This window comes from Dipodomys ordii, unplaced genomic scaffold, assembly GCF_000151885.1.
Source record: "Dipodomys ordii isolate 6190 unplaced genomic scaffold, Dord_2.0 Scaffold36, whole genome shotgun sequence".
NCBI classification, from domain to species: Eukaryota; Metazoa; Chordata; class Mammalia; order Rodentia; family Heteromyidae; genus Dipodomys; species Dipodomys ordii.
In genome coordinates this window covers 13046385-13073469 of record NW_012267252.1, presented here as the reverse complement: position 1 = coordinate 13073469, position 27085 = coordinate 13046385, and the positions used below count along the sequence as shown (strand labels likewise).

General features: G+C 41.7%; 1 protein-coding gene across 1 annotated transcript in view; it reads left to right on the top strand.

The window, feature by feature from the left end:
• Positions 1–1293: 1293 nt before the first annotated feature.
• The window catches only part of LOC105986609 (guanylate cyclase 2G-like), a 43428-nt gene continuing 17636 nt past the window's right edge, over positions 1294–27085 (top strand). The window contains exons 1-14 of the mRNA XM_013017605.1: positions 1294–1677; positions 3498–3846; positions 5136–5245; positions 7535–7726; positions 9162–9303; positions 10679–10814; positions 11625–11746; positions 13418–13581; positions 15615–15749; positions 18114–18197; positions 18847–18951; positions 19474–19545; positions 24848–25016; positions 25235–25390. Coding sequence (XP_012873059.1) covers positions 1294–1677; positions 3498–3846; positions 5136–5245; positions 7535–7726; positions 9162–9303; positions 10679–10814; positions 11625–11746; positions 13418–13581; positions 15615–15749; positions 18114–18197; positions 18847–18951; positions 19474–19545; positions 24848–25016; positions 25235–25390 — 2320 coding nt within the window. The remainder of the gene's footprint in view (positions 1678–3497; positions 3847–5135; positions 5246–7534; positions 7727–9161; positions 9304–10678; positions 10815–11624; positions 11747–13417; positions 13582–15614; positions 15750–18113; positions 18198–18846; positions 18952–19473; positions 19546–24847; positions 25017–25234; positions 25391–27085) is intronic.

Below are 27085 nucleotides of genomic sequence, written 5' to 3'. Positions count from 1 at the left end.
TAGGCCAGAGATAAGCGTCCTTAAGAGTTTGAGATTGAAGGAAGAGAAGTAGAGAATACCTGTTGCCTACTCTGTCCCTCTGCTCCCTTCTGATTAATGGGGCTTTTCAAACCTTAGTGTGTCTAGGGATCCACAGAAACCCTCTCCATGAAGATTGCCAGAGCAAATCTTTGTTCTGAAGGTCAAGCGTGGGACCGTGGAATCCCTGTTCTGGCCATCAGAAGATACTGATACAGATCAAGTTTTGAGAATCTTCGTTTGTCTTCTGTGCTAAAATGCCAAATCCTGAGATGAATGTGAGATGCCAGACCCTTTACTGCCAAAGTGACCCAAAAGAAAGTCAGTAAAATATAGGCATTAACCCTTTAGATTGATACAGATGTGCCTGGCTGATGGCCTGGGCATCTTACCCAGAGATAGCAGTGGCTTTCCAGCAGAAGTCTGGTCCTGCCAACCCCAAAATAGATCAGACAATGAAGAACAGCTCCAGGCTTCTTGCCCCGGTCCTTTGTAGATGGAAGGTAACTATCAGTTCATCAGTAACCCATCTGTGAGTGGCCTATGCCCAGGTGATGGAGATAGACCATGCCTAGCTGTTCGTCTATCTTCTCATTATCATTAGCTGACATTCTAGGGAGAAAAAAAATCCTATAAGAAAAATTCATCTGACAATAATATTTGTCACTATAACTCTGATAATCATCACCACTCCCAATGGTTATTATTACAATCATCACCACCTTTATCAAACCTAATGTTTAGAATGGCTCTTAGTGGTAACATTGTAGCCAGAAGTAGATTTGCCTGTTCTCTTCTAATCATCACCCGATGTTTGGAAAGACCTCATTACCTGTGTCCCCATTTCATAGGTCAGGAGATGGAGGCACAGAGAGGGAAGTAACACATCCTGGCTCATATCAAGTGCAGTCCAAATTCTAGAACAGGCTATATGACTATGTTAGTGGCTTTTGTGATTCTGACCTTAGCGGTGAAGAGCAACAGACGGGTTATGTGATTGGCCCAGGAACATGAAGGTTTGTTAGTGCTATCATTAGTTGAATGTCCAGGGCCTTGCTGAATTCCTTTTTAAAGTCTTTTTGTTTTTTGTTTTTTCTGGAAAGACAGGCTCTTCTGGATTGTGTTAGAGAGGGTTTCCTCTAATTAGTGGCACCAAATAGAAGCAAATTGTGGTCCTCAGGGGACTCTACACTATGATATAAGTTCTTGCTGTGAGTGGGGCCGTGAGTCTGAGCCTCTCAGGGTTCAGTGGTGACACATTGTTTAGTGGCCACCATGGCTCCCAGATCAGGTCTTGAGGTTTTACGAGAATCTGGGCTCTGTTGGATGCGTGAATGTCATGCTGACCATCCAGCTCTGGTGGTGATGCTCTTTGCCAGTGTGCTGGTGACTTGGCTTGAAGCTGCTAAACTCACTGTGGGTCTCCACGCCCCCTGGAACATCTCATATCCATTCAGTGTGCAAAGGCTGGGAGCAGGCCTCCAGATTGCCATGGACAAGGTCAACATAGAGTCAGCAGGCTTTGGAAACTTCAGCTGGGAGTTCACTTATACCAACTCAGCCTGCAGTGCCAAGGAATCCCTTGCTATGTTCATCAACCAGGTCCAGAGAGAAAAGATTTCTGCGCTGTTTGGACCAGCATGCCCAGAAGCAGCGGAGGTAGAGTATAAAGCCTTCTGGAAAACTAGGCTGAATTTCCATTGGACAGGGTGGTCTTAAAGATGATGGAACTGATTTGAATAATCTCTTAACAAGTATCATTATTATAGCAATTGATATGCAGGTCTTGGCTATCCCTTTTATTTGTTTTGAGTTTTTGAGCTGTAATTATACCTTGTAATTAGAACAATTAACATTCTCTTTAAAGAAAGCCTTTCAAGTTGGGTGCTGGTGGCCCATGCTTGTAATCCTAGCTGCTAAGGAGGCTGACATCTGAGGTTTGCAGTTCAAAGCCAGCCTGGCAGGAAAATCTGTGAGACTCTTATCTCCAATTAAACACCCTTCCCCCACCAAAAAAATGCTGGAAGTGGAGCTGTAGCTCAAGTGGTAGAGTATTAGATTTGATCAGGAAAGCTCCATGGTCTCAGGATACCAGCACCCTCCAAAAAGAGTCTTTCAAATAAAAAATTACTAGTCCATATACCCCCTTTCTTCTCTTGTTGATTGAATATGGTGCTTTTATGTACAGACTTTTATTATGTATTCATGGTTGTATTGTCAGCCATGTGGATTGGAAAGCTTAAGATAAAAACAAGAGTTTGGCTTTACATGTGTGTAATAAATAATTCAAGGATGATGAAAGTAACCCGAGAAGAATAAAGTATGACAGATTGCTTTAAGTAAGAGTGAGTAAATGAAAAAAGCATTTGTGTGGTTAGTGGAATTAGTTCTGTCAGTGTCTTCAACGTTGGTGTCATCTGGGAGATACTGCTGCCAGGAGGGACTCGAAAGACTCTTCAAAATACTGCAGAAGTGCCAGTAGTTTAAAATTAAGCTCACCTTTGAATTTGAGTTTTGATGTCTCCTGGAATTTCCCACTTGACACATTTCTCACTTTCCAGAGCCTACTCATTCTTCAATATCAACCCCCAAGGGACAGCCCTTGAGGCTCTTCTACACCTTCACCCTCATTCTTCATATCCCTAATTCTACAATTAAGAGTAAGTTATTCTTACCCTAAATTCCTAGAAATGTATTGTTTATAAAATTTGGAAGGTATATTTAATTCTAGAATGAATTTTTTAAGCCCCATTACAGGGGCTTGAACTTAGCTTTTCCCTTAGCTTTTTCACTCAAGGATAATGTTCTCCAACACAAACCACAGCTCCACTTCTAGATGTTTTGCTAGTTAATTAAAGATAACAGTCTTTTAGACTTTTCTGCCCAGACCAGCTTTGAACCATGATCCTCAGATTTTAGTCTCCTAAGTAGCCAGGATTACAGCCGTGAGCCACCAGCATCTGACACAGGTCTATTTTTATATATCTTAGCTCATATATTAGACTGTAAGCTCCTTTAATGTCAAGTTCTTCAAAGTTCTTCATGAATTATAAGCTCTTAATGATCAACCCATAAGAAATGAGCCAAGTACAAGTTCAGAAAGGAAAGAGGAGTGAATAGCTTAAAGTGTGGGCCTTGGAGCCCTGTATCTTATGTTGTGATTCTGCTCCATTATTTGTTAGATGTATTACTTATATCTCCATATTTTTGTCTTTATAATGGGTACAATGATAATATCTGACATATACAGGGTCTTAGTTGAGTGATTCATAAGCACATAGTAAAAGATTTCACTTGTTAACCTTGTCTTCCAAAGTTTTGTTTCTGCAAATTGGATCCAAATCATTCTTATCAATATTCCAAAGGAGAGGATCTAGTGTAAGGTTTACTGAATTCAAAATTCATGTAGACATTTGATTCTGAGGTTTGAATGTGGCATAAACTCTATCATAGAAAGATATTCTTTTGGTTACTTTAAGGTTATTGGTTTGTTGGCCTCTGAGTGGAACATCCCCGTATTTGACTTTGTTGGACAAATGGCAATAGTGGAAAACCACCTCTTGTACGACACCTGTGTGACACTTGTACCATCCATCCAAGAAATTGGTGATGTGCTGCAGAAAAGTCTCTCATACCTGGGCTGGGAACACATTGGCCTGTTTGGAGGCTACTCTGGGGCTCCATCCTGGGATGGAGTGGATGAGTTATGGAGGGTTGTGGAGAATAAACTTCAACCTAATTTCACCATCATGGCCAGCATGAGATACACCATCAGGGACCCAGTCCTTCTGCAGGAAGATCTCAGGAGCATAACATCAGTCACCAGAGGTGAGCAGGCAAGATCATCCTTTGCTTGTATTTGGAGATTGTTTGGAAACAACTAAGAACTCTTCATTTTTCTATGAGTTTGGAAATCAGAAGAAAATGAGGTACAGAGTTGACACATAGAGGCAATTTCCTTCTTTCCGTAATGGTCACTTATGTTTTATCTTTTTTCATCTGAAGTAAAATTTTAGAAGTCATGATGCATAAAGTAAGTTCTAAAATAATGTTAAGCAATAATATGCTAAGCATTCCAGGTCCCAGATTTTGGAAGTTGTTTAGAGGGTAGGCAGTGGAGATACATGCATTTATTGATTCTCGCCTTCGTACTTTCTACCTGTGTTCTCCTGGGCAAGATCCCTAACTTCTCCGTGATTTAGATATCTGTAAAATGGAGGCAACCATCTTAAGGACTAAGTCAGATCACCTAGTGTTTAGCACTACATTGGGGTGGGTAGTTGATCAACATCCAATAATTGTTTTATGCTGCTGCCTAGAGGTCTCTTTTCTTACTAGATCAGTCACCTGACTCCTCTCCTTTCTTCAGATAAACTTTAGGATTTTGCCAGATCCTCACTCAGGAGTGCCATTTCTTCTCATACACTGTCGGCCTGACAGTGACTCCCTGAGCACTGGCGTCCTTTAGTTTGAGGCTGTCTCTAGTATCTAGTGCAGTGCTTGACAGATAGATAAGCATATTATGTAATATACCTAATTTAGAAAGCAGACCATCGCTTCATCTATGTGTTCGTACCATGAATGATGATGTGAGAACAGAAGTACTGGGTTTACTTCTTCCCATCTCTATTCAGAAGGTCAAAATGCCCTTGATCCTAGCTCCTCCTAACTGAGGTGTGACTAAGGAGTCACCTGCCATGTCTGTTCTTCTAATGATTTTGTCCATTAAAGGAAAGAGACTGAGGCACAGAAATGATCTCAAACTTTTTGGACTTGGGGACTTTAATGGGAGGGGAGGGGACGGGACTGTATCAGGGTGAAATCTGCCAGGCTCAGTTCAAGACATATACTCTTAGAGAGAGTTTAGGCCTTTCTCTTTCCTAAGCATTTTAAGGGGGAAAAAAAGAGAAGTTCATGGTTTATACGGACTGGCTTTAGACTATACTTGGGGGTGGCGAGTGGAAGAAAGAGGCATGGGAATGGAAGGGAAGAAAGGAGTAGAAGAGGAAGAAAGGGAGAATGAGAGGGAGGGGCATTGAGGAGAGAGGGACAGAAAAGGAGAGGGGAGACAGAGACACAAACAAGTGGAAGTCTGACTCTGTTCTCCCTTCTTCTAGTTATCATCTTAATCTGCAGCTCAGAAGATGCAAAGGTTATTCTGTTGGCTGCAGAGAATTTGGGGCTCAACACTGGAGAATTTGTCTTTATCGTTTTGCAGCAGCTAGAGGTGGGTCTTAATACACTGGTCCAAAATTATGGTTCTCTAGCAATGATGGAAGTGGCTAAAGCACTATGTACTTCCCCCAAGAACAGAGTTACACATTTCACATATATTGCTGCACTTGATATTGCCAATGGCTGTGTGAGGCAGATATTACATGTATCATTATACTTCATCATTCCAACTGCCTTGGAAGGCAGGTATGATCAATATTCCAACTTATAGGCAGAGAAACCAAGGCCAAGATAAGCAAGGTGCTATACTCTAGGATACCCGGGTGATGTTTCCAACTGGATTGCTTGTCCCTACTACACATAGCCCCACAGCAGAGAATGCTTATGAGGTGCCAGGCCTCAAAACCACCACAAGCTCTTAGTCTCATTTATAGAAAATGAAACTGAACCCAGAAGGGTAAAATAGCTTGCCCATGGCCATACAAACTAGTACGGAGAGATTATTCCAACCCAGCTGGGCTGGCTTCAGTGTCAGTGCCCATAAGAACATCTTCCTGCCTGTGGGAGTAATGTCTCCACAGTATAATTTTCCAGTAGCTTTAACTTTCTACAATGAACTTGTTTTAGATCATCATAAGAAGTTGAAATGGGGCAAAAGAGAGTAGAGGAAGATATATAAAAACATCCCAGATTTCTTTCCTTATCAGGATGTGTGTGTGTGTGTGTGTGTGTGTGCGCGCGCGCACGTGCGTGCCAGTTCTGAATCTTGAACCTAGAGCTCTGGAATTGCCACTAAGCTTTTTAGCTCAAGGCCAACACTTTGCCACTTGAGCCACAACTCCACTTCTGGTTTTTTGAAAATTCATTGAAGATGAGAGTATTATGGACTTTCTCTTCCTGGCTTCAAACTTCTATCCTTAGAAGATCTCAGCCTCCTGAGTAGCTAGGATTACAGATGTGAGTCACCAACACTCAGCTCAGGAAGTGTTTATCTGGAAGTGTCACAGATTTCTTCAGAGGGCAGCTAAAATTTTAAATGTTTGTCAGACTTTCCAGAGGATCTTCCTGCATTCCCTTTTTATTATTACTCACTTTGCTTCTCTTTGTCGTTCTATTTGCGTCCGCCTTTAGAGAGGCAAGGATGGACAGATGGGATGAGTCAGTTTGCATGAGGAAGTCCTCCAACAATACCCACATATCCTTACCACTTCCTCTCAAAACCTTACTAATCAATTTCCATTGATTTGTAGTGGAAGAAAGTATATAGAGGTAAAACTACACTATACAATATCCATGCAATTAAATTTATTCTGCTTTTCAAAAGAATGCATAAATCCTTTCTGAAACTACCTGACTTAGGTAACTGTAACCCCTCTGTATATCACCTTTACAATAAAAATTAAATAAAACAATTATAGGCAATAGGAATCCTTTGAATCAGTTTGGAATTTGAGTCTGCTCTGCTTTTTTAGAATATGTTCAGCAGGTAAAAAATAGGAATAACAAATATTTCTTGGAATAATCAGCCTTCTGATTATCATGCATATATTAGGGTACCACAGAAGTCTGCCTTCTTGGAGAGGAAGAGGAAAGTCAATGGCACAGTAGAACAGTGTGAGCAGATGGCACAGTTGGATCCTGTTAAGGAAGTGGAAAACAATAGTGTGTACAAATGTAGAATTAAAATATTCTTTGTGATATTCCTTATTCTACAATAAACTTTTCAGTACCGTGAGAATGAAAGTGTTTCCAGTGTAAGTTTTAAGTGGAAGAAAGTCATGCTGTAGTAGTAGTATAGTGTGATAGTGGTTACATAAAACACATATAGTCCCATAGTCTCTCTCTCTCTCTCTCTTTCTCTCTCTCACACACACACACGCCTCTGTAAATGCTTATATTGATTGAATACCTCCCAGTAAGATGAAAGGGAATAATTTAGGAATTGGGACATGCACAATAAATGAGTGGGCTTACACTCTTCATAATAGTAGCAACATAGATAATGATGCCAACAAAAAAGAATATACTATATATATACATATATAATATACAATATACATAAGCAGAATCTACAAACTTGAACACTCATTACTACTAGGTAAGCTTGTGGCCTCTCAGTTGCTTGATGCCACTAATATGTTTAAAGTTTTCATTTATTCTATGGCTCTGTTGCCACTGTGGATGTGGGTGCTAAAAATATGGCCCTTGTTTGTGCAGGCCTTCTAGAATCCTTTCTGAGGGTTAGATTATAGCGATTCAAATACAACACTGTCTGAAACACAATTCTGGCTGTGGGGGTCATTTCCTATGGAATAGTGACATTTGTTTTATCACTTTTTAGGACAGATTTTGGGAAGGATTGATGACAAATCAGAAGGTGACACATATCCCAAAAGTCTATGAGTCACTGCTTGTCATCACCCTCAGCTCCTATGGAGAAGGCCCTGGAGAAGACAGCTTTGGCTTCCGGAAACAAGTCTATGAAAGGCTGAGGAGACCGCCCTTCCAAAGTTCCATCTCCTCTGAGGAACAGGTCAGGTCGGACAGGACCTCTGCACAGGGCCTACCTCCGTTCTTTGATCCTATTTGTGTTTAGCTTTTGCATTTCTCCCTTTTGTTTGCCCTTCTTTCCCTACTCCCTTTACACACACACACACACACTTTTCCAGCTCCGCAAACAAGCAGTGGTTTCAGGCTGTCTTGTGAAATCTGTATCCTAAACATTACTAAGTGGGCCAGAGGTTACAGGATAACAGGTCACTGGCTTTTGGGGTCACAGAGCTGGGTTCTTATCCTACTTCTGTTTACTAACAGTGGGATCCTGGAGTTAACTGCTTAGCCTCCCTATTCCTCAGTCTCTTCATTTATAAAACGGGACTACTGATGGTATCTGTCTTCCAGCTGTGGTCATGAGCGTCTAATACCACACCATGTGGATATAGCAGGAGGAATAACAATGGCTATTCACACGGTGCCAATTTCCTTTGCCAGAAAGATGGCAGGATTGAGGAGCAGGATGGAGTAATAGGTGGTGTGGAGCTAGGACAGCTAAGTCAAGCAGAGGGACTGGGGTAGGGGGAAATCTATCAGGGGAGAGTATATCAGCAAGTCGAATCTGCAACGTGTGAAGGATTGGCAAAAAGTTCCCACAGAGAGGACACTGGCTGGAGCTAGAGCTGAACCCAAGGTCAGGACTGCTCATTGATACTAAGGGACTAGATTAAGAATGAGGGAGTGCATTGAGGGTGGATTCCTGAAAACATGAGGAGCCGTTCTCATGGCTGTGACCAGCTGCCACAGAAGAAGGCTCCTGCACTGGCAATTGACTCAACCAAAAATGAAAAATGAGAACAGCTATTGAAGGCCTACTATGGGACATAGGAATTATATGAGTTTACCTACTCTGCTCCTGCTTCATAACTGTGGTGTGATCCATATGTTATAAACAATAAGCTGAGATTTGGAGAAGTTACAGAACTTACTTCAGGTCTCTCTCACAGCTGGAAAGCAGCAGAACCAGCCTGACTCCAGTATCTCCCTTAGCTTCCTCCCACCTAGGGCCTGCGAAGCTGATTTTGTCTATGGTCAGGGTCTAATTCTGAGGAAGGTAAAGGCTGTGAAGGCTGGATTTGATAGTAGGGCCTCTCAGTGGACTGCGTGAAGAATGTGTGGTGTTCTACTTCCCAAAGGATCGAGACAGGCTCTTCCAGCTGAGCAATGGAGGCCATGGGCTTCTGTATACTGTGTTTGCTCTTTGTTTTTCTGCTGCTCCTGGAGCTTGAACTCTGGGCTTAGGTACTGTCCCTGAGCTTTCTGTGCTTAAGCGCTCTGGCCTTTGTAGTTATTGGAGATAAGAGTCACACCAACTTTTCTGTTCAGGCTGGCTTAAAACCATGATCCTCAGATCTCAGCCTTTTGAGTAGCTAGGACTACTGGTGCTGGGCTCACTGCATATGCTCTTGTTGAAGGTGAGCCCTTACTCTGCCTACCTCCACGACGCCCTCCTGCTCTATGCTCAGACTGTGGAGGAGATGGTAAAGGTCGGGAGAGACTTCCGGGATGCGCGGCAGCTGGTCAACACTCTGAAAGCCAATCTGACAGCACTGCAGGGTAAGAGTTTTTCTGGTCCCAGTCTGGCACAGTCCTGTGGGCTCTGACATGACTGATGGGTCCCTACTAGGCCTGTCTCTCTCTGCTGCGTATTTCATCTTTCTCATGAAGATCTGATCTTTCATAAGAGTGACTGAGGCTAAAGCCATCCAGTTTCTCAGGCCACAGGTAGAGGAGGCCTCTGGGGTACCTTGTCTTCTTTCCCTGCAAAGTCTCACCCACTACTGCTTCCTAATGGCAGAGAACACGAGACTTGCCTCTTTGTGCACTAAGACAATGCGGTGTGTTGGGAAGTACAGGAAATAAGGCCAAGAAGGCCTTAAGCTATGTGCCAAGAAGATGGCAGGGACTGAAGGAGGTAGCTCCGGACAATTACTATTGTGTAGGCACTCAACATCCTGTGTTGGTTCTGACTGTTGCTGGCAAGGGTAAGTCGGAGGTTTTATGTGAAATTATTTGGAAATTGCTTAACCATTTTTAATTAAAAAAAATTTTTTATGCTGGGCGCTGGTGACTCACACTGTAATCCTAGCAACAGGAGGCTGAGATCTGAGGATCACGGTTTGAAGTCAGCCCAGGCAGGAAAGTTCAGGAGACTATCTCTAATTAACCACCAGAAAATCGGAAGTGGTGCTGTGGCTCAAGTGGTAGAGTGCTTACCTTGAGCCGAAGCGCTCAGGGGACAGTGCCCAGGCCCAGCGTTCAAGCCCCACAACTGACAAAAAAATGTTTTCAAATATTGTTTTTTTAATTTAGTGTTTTTAAAATTGTCTTTGAGTAGTTGTATGAATGAGTTTCAATTCAACATGCCAGTTTATGAATACAATGCCTTTTGATCAATGTCAACCCTTTCATCATTCTGCCCCATTTCTCCCAACCCTACCCAATTCCTCAGTTTACCTGGTTTCACTACAAAAAAAATTTTTTTTTTGGTCTGGTTGTGGGGCCTGAACTCTGGGCCTGGGCACTGTCCCTCAGCTCTTCAGCTCAAGGCTAGTGCTCTACCACCTGAGCCACAGCACCACTTCCAGTTTTTTCGTTTTTGCTTATTTGGTGCTGAGGAATCGAACCCAGGGCCTCGAGCATGCAAGGCAAACGCTTTACCACTGAGCCACCTTCCCGGCCCTACAAAATTTTTTAAAAATTCTCAATGGCCCTTCCCATCACACCACATCTGCCTGTATAGTTGGTATTTTGTCTCTACCAGGATGCTGTTTCTGCATCTTACTGTTGAGTCAGATTTCTTGAAACAGAACCATTTTGCACCTGGTGTTCCCTGGGGAAGGGACTTGCTGAGCTCAGTTACATCATACTGCTGCTTTGAGCTCCAGGTGCCCCTCTGTCCTGTACCTTATGCAACCTTCTCTCTTTCCAGGAATTACTGGTCCTGTGTTTGTGGACTCCCAGGGGGAAAGGCACAGTCATTATTCTGTCTACACTTTAGAGAAATCTGGAAATGGGAGCCTTTTTCTTCCTTTTCTTCATTATGACAGCAATCAGAAAGTGATCAGGTACTGCAAGACATTTCTGTACATGCTGTTCATAAAAATACTGCCAGAGCCCAGGGAAGAAGATAAAGATCAGGACTCCTACTGGGAAGTTGAGTTGGGATCTAGTTCTTAGAATTCCCTCACCATGTATTCTCGTGTTTTCTGAAGTTATGAAGACCTACCCAGAGATGTGTGTCCATCAGAACCACAGTGTTATCCTAAGCACCCAGGACTCACTAAGGAAAAGCTACAAATCAATGAAAAAAAGGAAGTATAGCTTGTAAATTAATTTCTATTTAGACCCAATTCCCAACCTCCCAATTTCCATTGAGACTTTTCCCTTCTTACTTTGGGAATGGTGATCACTACAATGAGACAGCCAGGTAAGGAAAATAACTATGGTAACCCTATCCTCAAGATCATAGAAGCAGGCATATCCATGTAAGGGATGATGTTTTGGTCTGTGAAATGTCAAGGTTGTTATACACTATGACTTGTCTGTATCAAACACAGATGGAAATCTCAGCAACACTAGGAAATTGTCACATCATCTTTTAAATCAAAAGAGACATGGTTTCAATCAAAAGATTCCGGCAGCTATTCTACCCAACAAAAACATATATTGCTTCTCACGAATGAGATTACCAGAGTAGATCTGATGAGTCAAGAGGGTTGGGAGCATTAAATAGGTCAGCAGAGTTTTGAACTAAGAGACTAAAGCCTAGTTTTTGCAACTAGCACCCATATTTTAGTTGCCACTATGGTACACAAGGTAGAAACAGATGGAATAAATGGAGTAAATGCTGGCCTTCTTCTTTTCTCTTTTAACAGACCTTTGAGGTATTTCTCCAATATGACTTGGCTCCATACTTTCCGTCCCACGGGCAGACCAAGCTGTGGAATTTATAATGAGCTCTGCAAAAGGAAGCCTACTTTAACTGGTAAGTATAGCTGCTTGGGAGAAGTAGTGTTGTGTCTCTGTAGAACATTTCTTTTGATGTTTTAGCCCAGAAAATCTTGGTGGGGCAGGTGTGGTGCTTTGCTTTAATAGGGTATTCAGCATCCTCTCTAGTTGTTCGGAGTGGGGAGCCACACCAATCATTTGGTCTGACCCTGACAAGTCTATCACAGGTAGGACTTGAAATTCAGTAAATCAAGGGGCATTTTTCTCAAAACAAAATTCAACTATCTCCTTGGGAAGAACAATCTTCCATTGAAAAACTCCTGCTCTAGGGAAATCTGGCCCTGTCTTTTGAGATTCAATTCTCAAGGATTCCCATATTTTTAATGCCAATGCTGGAGCTTGAACTTAAGGCATTCGATTTTTGCTTAGCTTTCTTGCTCAAGACTGTCACTCTACCACTTGAGCTACACCTCTACTTATGGGTGTTTTTGTTTGTTTATTTGTATTTTTGCTAGTTAAGGTTAAGTTGAGGTAAGAGTTTCTTAGATTTAATCTTCCTGGGCCTGCATTGATCTGGTGATTGCCAGATCTCAGCCTCTAGAGTAGAAAGGATTATAGGCATGAACCATTGCACCTCTGTTTGGTTTGTGGTTCCTAAAATAGGATTTTATTTTTCATATTTACCTTTTCATTAGTGTTATGATTTATACAAACAAGTTGTATTGTGATATTTCCACACGTCTTTCATATTTACCTTTTCCCCCCTCTTGAGCAATTTTGACTGGTTTCCTTATTTATCTTCCTTGATAGGTTGCTTTGATCATATTCACACCTCTACTCTTCCCCTCCCTCTGACTCCCAATTACCAAACAGTCCTACCATTCTTTTTTTATTTTTAAGGTCTAGATTCCATATATGACAGAGAACATGTGCTATTTGTCTTTCTCAGTCTGATTTAACTTGGTGATCTTCAGTTCCATCCATTTTCCTAAAAACAATATTATTTCATTCTTTATGGCCAAGGACTCTATTGAGTGTGTATCCATGAGGTATACCTCATTTTCTTGGTCTGTTTATTGGTTGATGGGCACTTGGACTGATTCTATATTTGGCTATTGTAAACAGTACTGCTATGAACCTGAACATGCAGGATTGCTATTAAATGCTGACTATTTCTATTAAATGCTTCTTATAGATATATGCCTAGGAGTGGTCTAACTGGAACATAGGGTAATTCTATTTTTTCAGTTTCCTGAGGGGCCTCCTTACTGCTTTCCATTAGTGGCTGCATTAATTTACACTCCCAATAATAGTGCACAAATATTTTTGTTTTTAAAGGACTTCCTTCCTAGGGAGTCTAGGGGAGCTTGGGCAAAAGTGGTTAAGGAGCCTCACCCTAGAATTAGAAGGTGCTTAGAAAGCAACTGTACCAAGAACATACATGTATAACAAAACAAGGCACTGGCGTTTGACATCACAATTATATCCAACAAGGTATGTTTCTATATGAAGGAGGAAGTGAGCATGGCTGCCAAGAGAAGCAGAGACGTAGTCAGAGAAATATTGCTGGAAGAAATTATCTGAATGGATTCAGTGTATTTGAGCCTAGATAATAACCTGGGTGGCTTTTTAGGTTCTTGCTTGGAAAGATCTTGTTGGATCAGCGATGTGCTCACCTCTGCTTTTACTCATGCCTAAGTAAAGACTTGCTTCCCTCCAGGCACGACTGCTGTGATTTCCACAATGACACTCTTCATCGTTGTCTTGGGAGCTGCCATCATAGGTCTGGTTTTAAGGATGCACAGGGAAAAATTACAAAACGATTGTAAAGACAGCTGGTGGCAAATCAACTATGACACTATCACTACTATTCCCCAGAACAAGGTAAGTCTATACATGACTCAGATACCTCTCTTCTGGGTCATTGCTGGAGACTTGTGGAAGAGGCCTTTCCGAGGAGATCATTGAGCTCATTAGAGCTGACTCACTGAGAAAGGGAGCACTTAATGAAGGAGCACAAGACCTGCATTCTGGTTCTTTGCCTTCCATTTCCTGGCTGAATATCTCTGAAAATAACATTTTGCCTTCCCAGACTCATTTTCAATTTAAAAATGATTAGTAGTCTCTGAGTCCTTAAACTCTATTACTCATGAGTAGAAGCACGATATGGCCTATTCAAATATTAAAGTCATTCATGGGGAATATTTAGTTCTTTTCAAAACCACATTCAGGAAGTGGTGGTGCATTGCTGTATTCTTGGTGCTCAAGAGCTTGAAACAGGAGGATAAGGGGACTTCAAAACCAGCTTGAGCTATATAGCCTGTCTAAAAACAAATAAACACATTCACTTTTTTTTGGTGCCAGTCCTGGGGTTTGAACTCAGGGCCTGGATACTGTCCCTGAGCTTTTGTGCTCAAGGCTAGTGCTGTACCACACTGAGCCACATTTCTGGCTTTTTAATAGTTAATCAGAGATGAGAGTCTCATGGACTTGCTGCCCAGTCTAGCTTTGTTACGATCTCAAAACTTAGCCACCTGAATAGCTAGGATTATAGGCAGGTAGGATCCACCAACACCTGGCTACCACATTCACTTAAAAAAAAATAAGCAAAGTAGTTTTAATGAAAGTTTATTCAAGATTAAATACAGGGCTGGGAAGGTAGCTCAGTGGTAGAGTGCTTGCCTTGCATGCATGAGGCCCTGGGTTCGATTCCTCAGCACCACATAAGCAGAAAAAAGCCGGAAGTGGTACTGTGGCTCAAGTTGTAGAGCGTTAGCCTTGAGCTGAAGAGCTGAGGGATAGCGCCCAGGCCCAGAGTTCAGGCCCCACGACCGACCAAAAAAAAAAAAAAAAGATTAAATACAATCTCTCTGTACACATATTCTTGTGTGTACTCTAAGGAACACAAATACAATGGCATTATCACAGATATCATTAATTAGTTAAAAATGATAGTGATAGAATATTAACAAAGTTTTAATGATGCCACATACTCATTTGCTTTTGGTATCACTGGTAATTAGGTGACTTTTAGAAAATCATATACAAATATGAAAAATAGGCCATACATACATAAATTGGCTAATGCCAACCCTGAGTTTAACTTCAGTGACAGGAGGTTTATGCCACTAAGCCCTCAAATCCACATATAGTCTTAGCAGAAAAGAGCACTAGACTTGACACATTCACTTTTTGAGGGTGAGTTCCCAAAAGTCCATTTTATAACACGGAATGAGCATCTACCAAGCACAGTACAACACGTGGGAATAGCCACAAATGAGATGTCTTCAGAGGAAGGCATGTGTTTTGTCTCTGGGGTAAGTTCTTTAGATAGAAAGACTTAAAAAATTGTTATCTTAAAGGCTTCAGAGAGGAGAGAAAGGGAGAAGTCACATAGCATGTTCTGGAGCTGGGCTGGTACTAGGCCTAAGAACCTTCAATGTACCAAGAGCAAGAGATTTGGGTTGATTAGTAAGTCTCTCCCAAATGTCTCTGGGGATTTGAGCCTTTCTCTTCACTCCTCAAGTAAAGGAGTACTGTTCTGATTTGTCCAATAGATTCTCCTTGAGAAACAGAGCTCTTGTTCTTGGAAAGGTATTCTCTACATGTGGGAGAGGCACTGGGGTATTAAATATGGAGGGAACACAGATTCTCTTAGGTAACTTAATATGCTCCCCATGTCCAGTTAATTGACACAGTTAGAACCTGAGTATAAGTAACCTGACCGCAAAAGCCTATACTCATAGCCTAGGCCATCCATGGTGGTACAGTTACCAAGAAGGAATCATGTAGGCAAATCTTGAGTCTCCTACATGCTTTACTATGTCAGGTTGGAATTCACCTTCATCTAAAGTTACCCAGTCCCTTTGGTACTGTACTATGCTGCTAAGAGAAACCAATTGTGTCTTGTGTTTCAGTTTTCCCAGAGAGGTACGCCTGTGATGAGAGTGGGTGTGCGCAGCACACATCCTGTGATGCTTCCTACTGACTGTAGCTCCTATAAGAGCCAGCAGGAAGAAGAACTTTTTTATGCTCCAGTAGGACTTTACCAGGTATTTCTATGCCATGTGGCTGCATGGAGGAATGAGTGTATATTTCTGATTCTTCTCCCCGTGAAGTTTTGGTCAAGTAAGCTATTCTGACTAGAAAGACATTCTTGAAGTAGAAGCCATCGTGGTTTTGTGCTTCTCAAACTGCAAGACACAGAAAAAATTACACATGACTCTTGGTATAAATGCAGATAAATGTGTGTACATATTATGTGTCAACATTTTAGTGTGTAAAACAAGCCTATTCTAGATGGTAGGTCTAGCTTAGAATAGAGCCCAAAGATTATGCATTTCTAGAGATCATCTCCCAGGTAATTTCTATGCTGGCTTCTCAATTAGACTCAGCTCAGCCCTATCAAACTTTCTATGATGACAGAAATATTCTAGCTTTGCACTAATATGGAAGCCACTAGCATCCTATGATTATTGAACATTATTGGGAGTAGGACACTGAATTTTTTTAAAGTTTTCTTTCATTTTGATTCACTTATGTTTAATAGCCTCAACGGGGCTACTCTAATGGATCCGAAATCCTAGACTGGGTGATTTCATCCTGGTACTTCAATAGTGGAAACGGATGTTTCTATGGTATAAATGATAGAAGTGGCTAAACCTTGCTCATCATTCACACGCATCCTTTGTCACTCTGTCTTCACACCCAGGCCATGTAGGTAGCTATACTTAGCAAGCCTGTAGAAAGTTCCATAGGGAAAAAAATTACATGAAAGAAAAAGAAAAACACCCTTGCATTTATTGTTTTCATTGGAAGTCTCAGGATCTCCGGAATGAAGGCAGAAAGCACCCAACAAAAGTATTGTTTGCTCTGAGGTTAGGAGTTGCTTATGGTTAAGGTTGAGTTAAGATGGATGAAAAGATAAAGGAAGATTATTCGAGATGATTTGACAATTTATTCCCTATTCAACTGATCTTTCCAAATGTCTTACCTACTTGAGGTCTTGAAGTATAAAAAACTTGAGATTTTACCAAATACTCTAGAGACTATGTTTCATGAAGAACTAAGTATCCCAGTCATCTAGTCATTTAGAGCAGGAAGCCACGAATCTATACCATATACTCTGCCTGATGAATCTCCATACAATATGTCTCCTTGCCCCTCTCTCAAATCTCATGATGGGATTTTACATCCCTGTTGCATTTATGTTCATGTTCAAAGTCTCTAATAAGTAACTTTGAGTATTTGGCTCCATTCTACTTTAAGACATTTTTGATCCAAATCCAATGTGGATATCATTGATCCTGCTGAGTTTTGACATGCATGCTTTACCTTCTTACAATGCTATGCTCATTCTGCCTTTCTTGCCCATCTAGAACCTGCTTATTCTTCAGAGTTTAGCATAGCACCCCTCTGTGAGTGCTTTCCTTGATCCCAAAGCCATTCCTTGCTGGGTGGAAACCCCATCGTAGTCTTCAGTATTCTGCATTTACTTCCATATAGAAATAGACCCGGGTTGATGTTTAATTCATACAGAGGTTTGTCATCTCTCTCATCTTAGACTCCATCCCTTCTTCTAGCCAACTCTTCTTCCATGGTTTTGGTAATGATTGATTGAATGACTCCAAAAGCAGATCTGCCATACACTGAAAGCCTGTGCTAGGCATTGAGTTAACAGTGGTTTTGTGTGTGTGTGTGTGTGTGTGTGTGTGTGTGTGTGAAATGGGAGCGTGAGAGTTGTCCCTGAGCTCTTTTTCTCAAGGTTAATGGTTTCTGCCTTTTTGTGGTTAATTGGAGATAAAAGTCTCAGAGGCTTTTCTTGCCCAAGCTAGCTTTGAACCTCAGCCTCCTGAGTAGTTAGGATTACAGGCATGAGCCACCAGTACCTGGCCAGTTAAGTTAGTATTTTAATTGACTTAATCCTGTGGTAATTCAGTGATAATGCTATTCTTGTAATCCTTGTTTTGCAGGTGAAGAAATGAGTGTTTGAGGAAGCTTATTCCAGTGGCAACACTAGATTTTGATCTAGACATCCGTCTAGACTTGTAATCCCAATTTACTGTGTTCCTCTGCATGATAATAGGACATTACTGCATAATATCCTAAAAGTATGGTCTTAGAGTTAAGATATTCAAGTTAGATATTAGGTGATCCCATTTTGAATGGAAAAAATCACACCCACTTGGCAGGGCTGCAGGTCAGTTCAATGAGGTCTTTCTGTGGCTTAGTGCCTGGCTTAGTGCCTGGACATAGCACAATGCCAACGCAGTGGGGCTAACTGGTGTGGAACTGGATGATCTCTCCTATAGGTGGCTTTCTTGTCTGTCTTCCTGCTCCCCTTTCTTACTCTTTCCAAGTGCTGTTTCTACATCACTCTGCATTGAGGACATTTTGTTCTGTGTCTGTGATTTCAGGGATACTACGTAGCCATCCGCCATGTTGGGGACCATGCAGAAGCTTGCATGAGGAAGCCAACTGTGCTGCAGGAAGTCCGGCTGGTGAGGCTGCTCTCTGCCCCTTCTCTGCCAGCTCTCCACCCCACCCATGAGGGGTGGCATCCGTGACAAAGAGGCATGGTGGAGGCTGATTTTTTTCACATGATCTTTCATCCCTGACCCCCAACTGCCCAGGCTTCAGATTCCAAACCCTTGGCCTAAAGCAACTATCTAAAGCCTGGATTTCTCCTACCTCTAATTTTTCTTTCATAATTTTTACTGGCCTTTACTCTGGCCTGTGTTCCTCTCTGTCTTTGTTGTCTGTTTACCTACTACCTTGAACCTGGAATTGGGAATAGCTCCAACTTCTTGTCCTCTGCCAGTAACCTATAGTAACCTATACACTAGTATTGACTGTCCCAAGTAAGGAAGCAGGGATGGACCTGCTTAGTGTGATCTATTTCAGGTAATCCTTATGGCTGCGGTTAGATTTTGATGATTCTGGTTTATTTCCTGGAGTCAGATTCCCAGCATTTACTTCCCAGCTCTGCCATTTATGAGTCGTATCATCTTCAACATTCAATTTCACATTTAGCCATTGATTCTCTTTTTCTATAACATGCAAACAGTTCTCCTTTCCCAGGCCTCTCTCTATGAATAACTGAAGGGAATCACACTCTGAACCTGTTCTTTATCATTCTGTCACTCGTAGATATGGGGATTAAAGCATGAAAACATTGTGCCCTTCTTTGGCATTTGCACAGAAGCCCCGAATATCTGTATTGTCACCCAGTATTGCAAAAAGGGAAGTCTTAAGGTAAGCAAAATATTAAGTTTTACTTTGGGTTTGTTTAGTGATAGCTAATAAAGAAGCTTTTCAGTGCTTTTTCCTGTTTCCCCAAGGACAGTTCCTCTTTGGTGGAATTGCAAAACCTGAATTATCTTAATGGGCTGCCTGCTGGGATTCAGATTAGCAGTGCAGCCACCTAGTGCTTCCTTTTCTTTGTGCGGGTAGAAATGGGACCTGGGACGAACTTGGTTTCTTTTCATATGATGACATGGCTGCTTCTGACGTGGGCACCAGGGCCTATCCATTCCTTTAGTAGGGGACCATCAGCATTGTGTCAGTAACAAGGAGGAGCTTGTACAACTCAAGCCATTGTCCTTTCTGTGGAGTCTAGTTAGGGTATCTCCAAGGAAAATTTCTTTAGATTTATGTGCTCTGCCCCTCTTTGTATCCATTCTGGCTGAAGAAACCAGATCCATTAGGGACAACTCTGATCAAAGCATGCTTCAGCTTGAGTCCCTGGTGACACTTTGATTGACCTTATTTTTCTAGGATATATTGAGAAACTCAGATCATGAAATGGATTGGATATTCAAACTTTCATTTGCATATGACATAGTCAATGTGAGTATAACATAAACTTATTTAAAGAAACAATACTGTAGTTATTTGGAGTTGTCTTGGATTAGATTGAACTGACATCTTTGTTCAAAATTCTGGCCCTCTTTTTTCTATTTTTTAATATATATTTTTATTGTAAAGATACTGTACAGAGGGGTTACAGTTACATGAACAAGGTAATGAGTACATTTCCTATCAAACATTGTTACCCCCTCCTTTGTTTTTCCCCCTACCATCCCTTCCCTCCCCACCTCCCTAACTCCTCCTTCCCTGTCCCCCACCCTGAAGTTGTGAAGTTTGTTTACAACATAGTGTCTTGTACATCTCATTGTTACAATGGGTCAACCTTGTTTCAGCATTTTGTTATTTCCCTCCCCTCCCCAATTTAGAAAAATGTACATATAAGATGCAAGGCACTGGAATCAATACAGTCAAAACAGAGGTTTTACAATGGGGGAAGAACATACAAAACAAACAAAAAATCACATAGTACATTGTAAGTACATTAAAAACAACAGCAACAAATATAAAACCTTTTGTGTCCGTGTCTTGGGGTTCATTTTGCTTAGCATCATCTTATATGGTCATAGGTACATAGCTTTTGACCTTTTCTGCTTGTCCTAGACATATACTAATTATTGCAAATAAGGAAAACTATGGGACCTATGTTTCTTTGGGCCTAGGTTACTTCACTTAATTTTTTCCAAGTCTTTCCATTTCTTAACAAATGAGGTAGTGTCATTCTTTCTGATAGAGGCATAGAATTCCATTGTGTGTGTGAGTGTGTGTGTGTGTGTGTGTGTATACCAAAATTTTTTGATCCATTTATCTATTGAGGGATATCTGGGTTGGCTCCATATCTTAGCTATGGTGAATAATGCTGTGATAAATAATGCTGTGATAGTTGTGCTGGTAGCTTTAATATGGCCTTGTTTGTGATCATTTGGGTAAATGCCCCCAAGTGGGATTGCTGGGTCATAGGGGAGCTCTATGTGGAGTCTTTTGAGGAACATTCATGCTGCTTTCCAAAGTGCTTCAACAAGTTTACATTCCCACCAACAATTCAGTAGGATTCCCTTTTGGCCACATCCCCTCCAGCATTGGTTGTTATTAGATTTCTTAATTATAGCCATTCTAACTGGGGAGAGGTGGAATCTTAATGTTGTTTTGATTTGCATTCCTCTTATGGCTACAGAGGTTGAGCATTTCTTCATGTGTCTATTGGCCATTCTTATTTCCTCTTCAGAGAAGTCTTTCTTTAAGTCTTTAGCCCACTTATTAATCAGGCGGTTGTTTCTTTGAGGATTTGTTTTGGGGGGATTTAATTTTTTGAGTTCAAAGTATATTGTAGATTTGAGGCCTTTGTCCATTGAGAGGTTAGTGAAGATCTTTTCCCAATTCATGGACTTTCTATTGATCTTGCTAGCTATGTCCTTTGCCATGTGGAAGCTCTGCGGTTTCATACAATCCCATTTGTCCAACCTTTCTTTGATTTGTTGTGTTTCTGGGTCTTTATTAAGAAAATTTCGGCCTGTAATTCTGGCTCTCTTTAAATCTCTCTCTTTTTTGGGGGGGTCTGGTCATGGGGCCTGAACTCTGGGCCTGGGTGCTGTCCCTCAGCTCTTCAGCTCAAGGCTAACACTCTACCACTTGAGCCACAGTGCCACTTCCAGCTTTTTTCTTTTTGCTTATGTGGTGCTGAGGAATCGAACCCAGGGCCTCAGGCATGCAAGGCAAGCGCTCTACCACTGAGCCACCTTCCCAGCCCTTTAAATCTATTTGAACAAAGTGATTCCAGCTTTAAACCTAATCAGCACTTCAATCAGATTTTCTATTATTTTGTTCTCTAATTACAGGTAAATGTGGAGAGAGAAAGTATTATACAAAAGATGGAATGAATGCTAGACTTAACCAAGCAGAAATAAACAGAGTATTTACATTTTAGGGTAGATTTTTTTTTTTCTGGCCGTGGAGCTTGAACTCAGGGTCTGGGCACTGTCTCTGAGTCTCTTTATGTTCAAAGCTAATGTTCTACCAGCACCACTTCCACCTTTTTCTGAGTAGTTTATTAGAGATAAGAGTCTCATAGACTTTCTTGCCTGGGCTGGTGTTGAACCATGATCTTCAGGTCTCAGCCTCTTGAGTAGCTAGGATTACAGGCATGAGCCACCAGCATCCAGCGGTAGAAATTTTTTCTTTTTTATCCCAAAGAGAATCTAATTATCAGATGTAAGTCAAGCTGAGCAAGAATCCTAATACTCTTCCCATTCTCCCAAGTCCCTAAACCCTTCAGAAAATAGAGGTCCGTAAAGCTGCTGACCTAAGGAATGAGCTAGAGATGCATATATGAGAAACATATAAGCTGGCAGAATCCTTTACATGGGCGCAGGGGAGGGGGGGTGATGGCTGCAAAGAAGAAGATGATAATGATCATAGCAGTAATAATACTAATTAATAATAATAACAACAACAATGATAAAATAGCTAATACTATGATACCTATTTTGGGGCAGACACTTTCTAGTTCTTTTTAATTTATTTAATTCTTACAAGAAAATATAAAGAATTTTTTTTTCTTTTATCTGAGACCAGGACTCAAACTGATGCTTTTGTTCATTGGCTGGCACTCTGCATTCTGATTCAGGCCTCCAATGTCAGAAAAATCTATCTTTACTGTCATTGTACAGTTGGGAAATGATATAGGAATGTATATAACTTTTCCCAAGTTTCATAGCTGCTAATGAGTGGAGATGTGACTGGAGCCTAAGTGTTTTCCAGGTTTATACCCTTAACAACTACACCGCTGCTCAACAGCAGAGATTGCTGTTGTAGTTTATGACAGGAAGGAGTCAATCTAACCATTAGATGCTTGCTAGGGACTGGCAGGGACAATTCAAAGAGAAGTAGAACAAGGCCCATTCCTTCTTGTTTCCATGAAGGCAGGGGCCTTGCAGAGAGGGAGTATCTAGAGCTAAAGCTCAGAATGACTAATTGTAGGCATGCAGCGACTGATGAGGGATGTGACGAGTAGGAACAGAGTTGAGATTGTCTATGTGATGTGCTGAGCCACAGCAATATGGACCAGTAACCTGAAGCTGCTCTCATTAGCATCCAGATTGTCTATCAAATTTTGCTCTTATCATCAGACAAAACCAAACCAAATGTTTACCATCATGAGAGATGAAGCCAGTAACCCAGGAGTAGGGAGGATGCTATTCTGAGTGACTGGTGATCCACAGGCCTTAGCCTAGTTATCAGCTGACATTGAAGCCTCCAACCACCTGTCAGGATCTGGGCCTATCAACCAACAGACTCCTGTGGAGAAGATCCTGCTGGAGTCTTGTGAAGAGTATAAGGATAAAACCCATTCTTCCTTGCTGGAAGACTGACTCACTGAGGGACTTTGCCAGATCTTTTCTCCTTTCTAGACCTTCATGTAGTTACAAAAATGAATAGGACTGGCCTGGTTAGCATCAAGGGGCTTTCCTTCCTCAGATTTTCTTGGTCTTCATTTCGTTTCTAAGGTGCCGAGTCTTGTTGGCCTGGTAAGATTTTAATTTCCTAGGTTTTAGTGGCAAGCTGGCATCTTGTTGCTAAGCAAGGTAGGCAAACAGAGACCTTCTGTGATTAGGTTTCCAAGGGCAACCATGGACCACTGTTATTATTGCATTAAGTTTAATTAGCTATGTTAAAGGTTTATTCTAACCCATATCCTTTCTCAGAAAGATAAGGACATTGGGCTGTCACAGCAACCATCAAAACCAATATTCTCCTCATGTCTATATGATACCTGTTTCAGTATCTCCTTTATACCAGGTATCAGAGATTCTAAGATGCTAAAGGTTCTTTCGGCTAACAAACTAGGTAATTAAGTACCTAATTTGAATCAGACCGGATTCTGGGAATGGAATGCATAGAAGAATATGGCTCATTCCTTATCTCTAAGCTCAACCTCAGTGGGATAAGCTGAGAAAGGGTTTTGAAGAGTCTAATAGTCTTTTGAGTTAGAAATGAGCCTTCATTTCTACGTAAGAGAAGTCTGGATGGATTCCAAGGACAATAAATAGTTTGGTCCAGAAGTTACCTTGGGGATTGAACCCTGCTTCTGCCACATACTGGTCATACTATCCATCATGGAGCCATGACTCACTTTCTCTGTAGATGAACTAAAGATGAGAGCAATAGCTAACTCATACCATTATTGTGAGAGGCTCAGAGGGTATAAAACTTAACAAATTGCGTACCCACAATGGATGTCTAACAAATGTGAATGTTAGCGCCAACTGTAGTACTAGTCTATCAAAGAGAACTCTATAACAAGTGTTAACAAGAGTAAATTCCTTTTTCATTTTTTTTTCTTGAGATAGGGTCTTACTATATTTATTCCTTGCTAACCTTGAATTCTCCATCCTCTTTCCTCAGCCCCCCCAAGTACTGGAATTACATGCATGGCCCAAGTACATTTTCTTATGGTAGTCTCCCAACAATTCTATGGGCTGAGCCTATACTGTCCAAATCTGTATTCATGACTTGAAAATGCCATTAGTGCAAATGGAACATGCTATCAGTAATAAAATTCACCTTGGATTTTGACTACTTTTTTCTTAAGACCAGACAATATCTCATTAATATTTTAATGTTGATTATATGTAGAAATAATTAACAATTAGATCCATTGACTTAAATATATTATTAAAATTAGTTCCATCAACTAAGCCTTTTTTTCCATGTGTAGGGAATAGCATTTTTAAATTATGTTTTTATTATTTTTCAGTAGTTGTCCAAAGGGGTTGCCCCTCAATAATTCAATTTATAAGTACAATGCATCTTGATCCGTGTTACCCTTTTCATCATTCTACCCCATTCCTCCAACCCAAGCCTCCCCTCAACGTAAGTACTGAGAAACCAACAAATATACATGCAGCTTGCATTGTGTTTTATTTGGGGGCAGTAATCTAATAACAGAACTCTGAAATCAATTCATCTAAGCTCAAATATTAATAATATTAATATTGGCTCCATTTGCAATAGGGGGAAATTAGGCTTAGCTGGGTGACCTCCCCTGCTCATCTGGCAAGAGGCAGGTTTGGATTTGCGCCAATTGGTCTCCAAAGGCTGTGGTATTCTTCTTTGTTTTGTTCCCTTCCTGTAGGCTAAGCATCCAAGTGTGCTGATGTGGAACTATGAGATAGAAGCTCTATAGGCCTTCTAGAAATTTCTAGCAGGCAAGAAATGCAGGTATGGATAGGTGGTGGAGTTGTTCCCATTGATATCTACTCTGCTTTGCATGCTCTCCATCCTGTAGGGCCTGCTCTTCCTTCATCAAAGCCCTCTAGGCTCCCACGGCAACCTGAAACCTTCTAACTGCCTAGTGGATGGCCACATGCAGGTGAGGCTGTCAGGATTTGGGCTGGGAGAGCTCAAGTATGGCTGCACATGCAGAAATTTGAAAGAAGAAACCATCAACTATTCAGGTAACCTCTGACATCCTGGCCTCTCTGGCTGGGGGCTGAGTGGTCAAAGGTTTCCTGCCCCTTCTTTGCTTCTGATGTTTCCTTGTGCCAGTGCCACAGGTGGGCTGTTCCCTCCAGCTGTCAATATGGGACATGGTCTTTCCATTTTTCTTGAACCTCAGCTTCCAGCTTTGCCCGGCAGCTCTGCCTCCACATGAACATGCCCTATTGTCTTCCAGAGCTCTACTGGATGGCCCCAGAGCTGTTACGACTTTCGATGGCACCCTGGTCAGGCACCCCAAAGGGAGACATCTACAGCTTCGCCGTTCTCATGAGGGACTTGATTCACCACCAGGGCTGCGGGCCCTTTGAGAATCTTGAGGAGGCACCAGATGGTAAAGATGGGAGATTCTCTGCCCTCGAGCGCTCTGTGCTGTGAACTAGCTTTGAAATGTGTGTCCTTATAGTCTTCTTCATTTATGATTTCTTTCATTCTTGTTTGGCTCATTTAAAAATTCACATTCCTCCTTAGTTTAGAAAACAAATCACATGGTGTTTGAAGCTGATTTGAGCTGCTAGAGGGAGCCTGAAGGGCTTGTTTGGAGGTTCCAGCTGGGGAGCACAGCCTCATGTACCCTTGATGGGAGAGGGATCTTCCTCTATCAGGGGTGGTTATCCTCTTCTGCTGAGCACTCACCTTCGGGAGGGTATGCAGGGAGGATGGGACACCTGTATAACCAGCCAGACCAGCTGAATCAATCCTAGTGAGCCACACATGTTGCAGACAGTTCTAGCTGAGCTAGAGGGATGCTGTTGACGTTACTTCTAAAGCTTCTCTCTGGCTTCCTATATGCTTGTTGATTCTAAGTCTTCCCCGTGAGCTACAAAGTCACCAAAGCTCTCCAAATGCTGGCCTCTATGGCCTTCAAGCATTCTCTTACTAGAGCTGTGGTACCAATTACCACGAACTTAGAAGCATGGAACTGCAGAAATGTTTTCCTTGGTGTTCAAGGTCAGAGTTTAAAAGCAAGGTATTCACCAGGCTCAGCTCCCTTCAGTTGCTCCAGAGAAGATTCCTTTCTCTGCCTCTTCCAGCTTCTGGTGGCTGTTCTAGTCTCTGCCTCCATCTTCACATTGCCTCCACCTCTTTAGGTTTAGCTACTGTGTTAAGGACGTGTATTGTGAATCTGATGGGCTGCATGGGTGATCCAAGATGATCTCTTCAACACAAGATGGTCAGCAATTAATTTTTGTGTGTGTTGGTCAGTCCTGTGGCTCAAACTCAGGGCCTGAGCACTGTCCCTGAGCTCTAGACTAGTGCTCTATCATTTGAGCCACAGCTGCACTTCCAGCTTTTGGGGGTGGGGGTTAATTAGAGATGAATGTCTCATGGATTTTCCTGCTCAGGCTGGCTCTGATCCTAGCTTCCAGAAGCTAGGATAGCAGGCATGTACCACCCAGCCCCAACTATTATTTTTAGAAACACTGTTTTCCCAAATCAGGTCTCACTGACAGGTTCTGAGAACTAGGGCACGGACATACATATCTGGAATCACCATTCAACCTGCCACACCTCCCTCATTCTGTCTTTGGTAGCTCACTCATTCAGTCAAACCTTCATTACCTCCATAATATCAGGCACATTCTCATGCCCAGACCCTTTGCACATGCTGTTCCCGCTACATGGACATCCCTCACCTCCTATTCTCCTATATTGTCTTATTCTTAAGAACTACAAACTTTTCCGTGTTAAGGCTAGGCCCTGCATTATTCATTTGATACCCATTTTGATTATGATCCTCTCTCACACATACTATTGCAAGTGGCTGCAGGGACCAGCTCTTTTTTTTATTTGCACAGAGGCTAGATTGATAATCAGGAAATTGAAGGACTAAATATTTTGTTTTTTTTTAAAATGTATGATCAATGCTGCCTAACTATCCACTTGTGAATGATATACTCAGATTTATACTTGCTGTGTTGTCTTTTTTTTTAATTTAATTTTATTTTATTTGTGAACATACTGTACAGAGGGGTTACAATTACATGGGCAGGATAATGCGTACATTTCTTACCAAGCATTGCAGCCT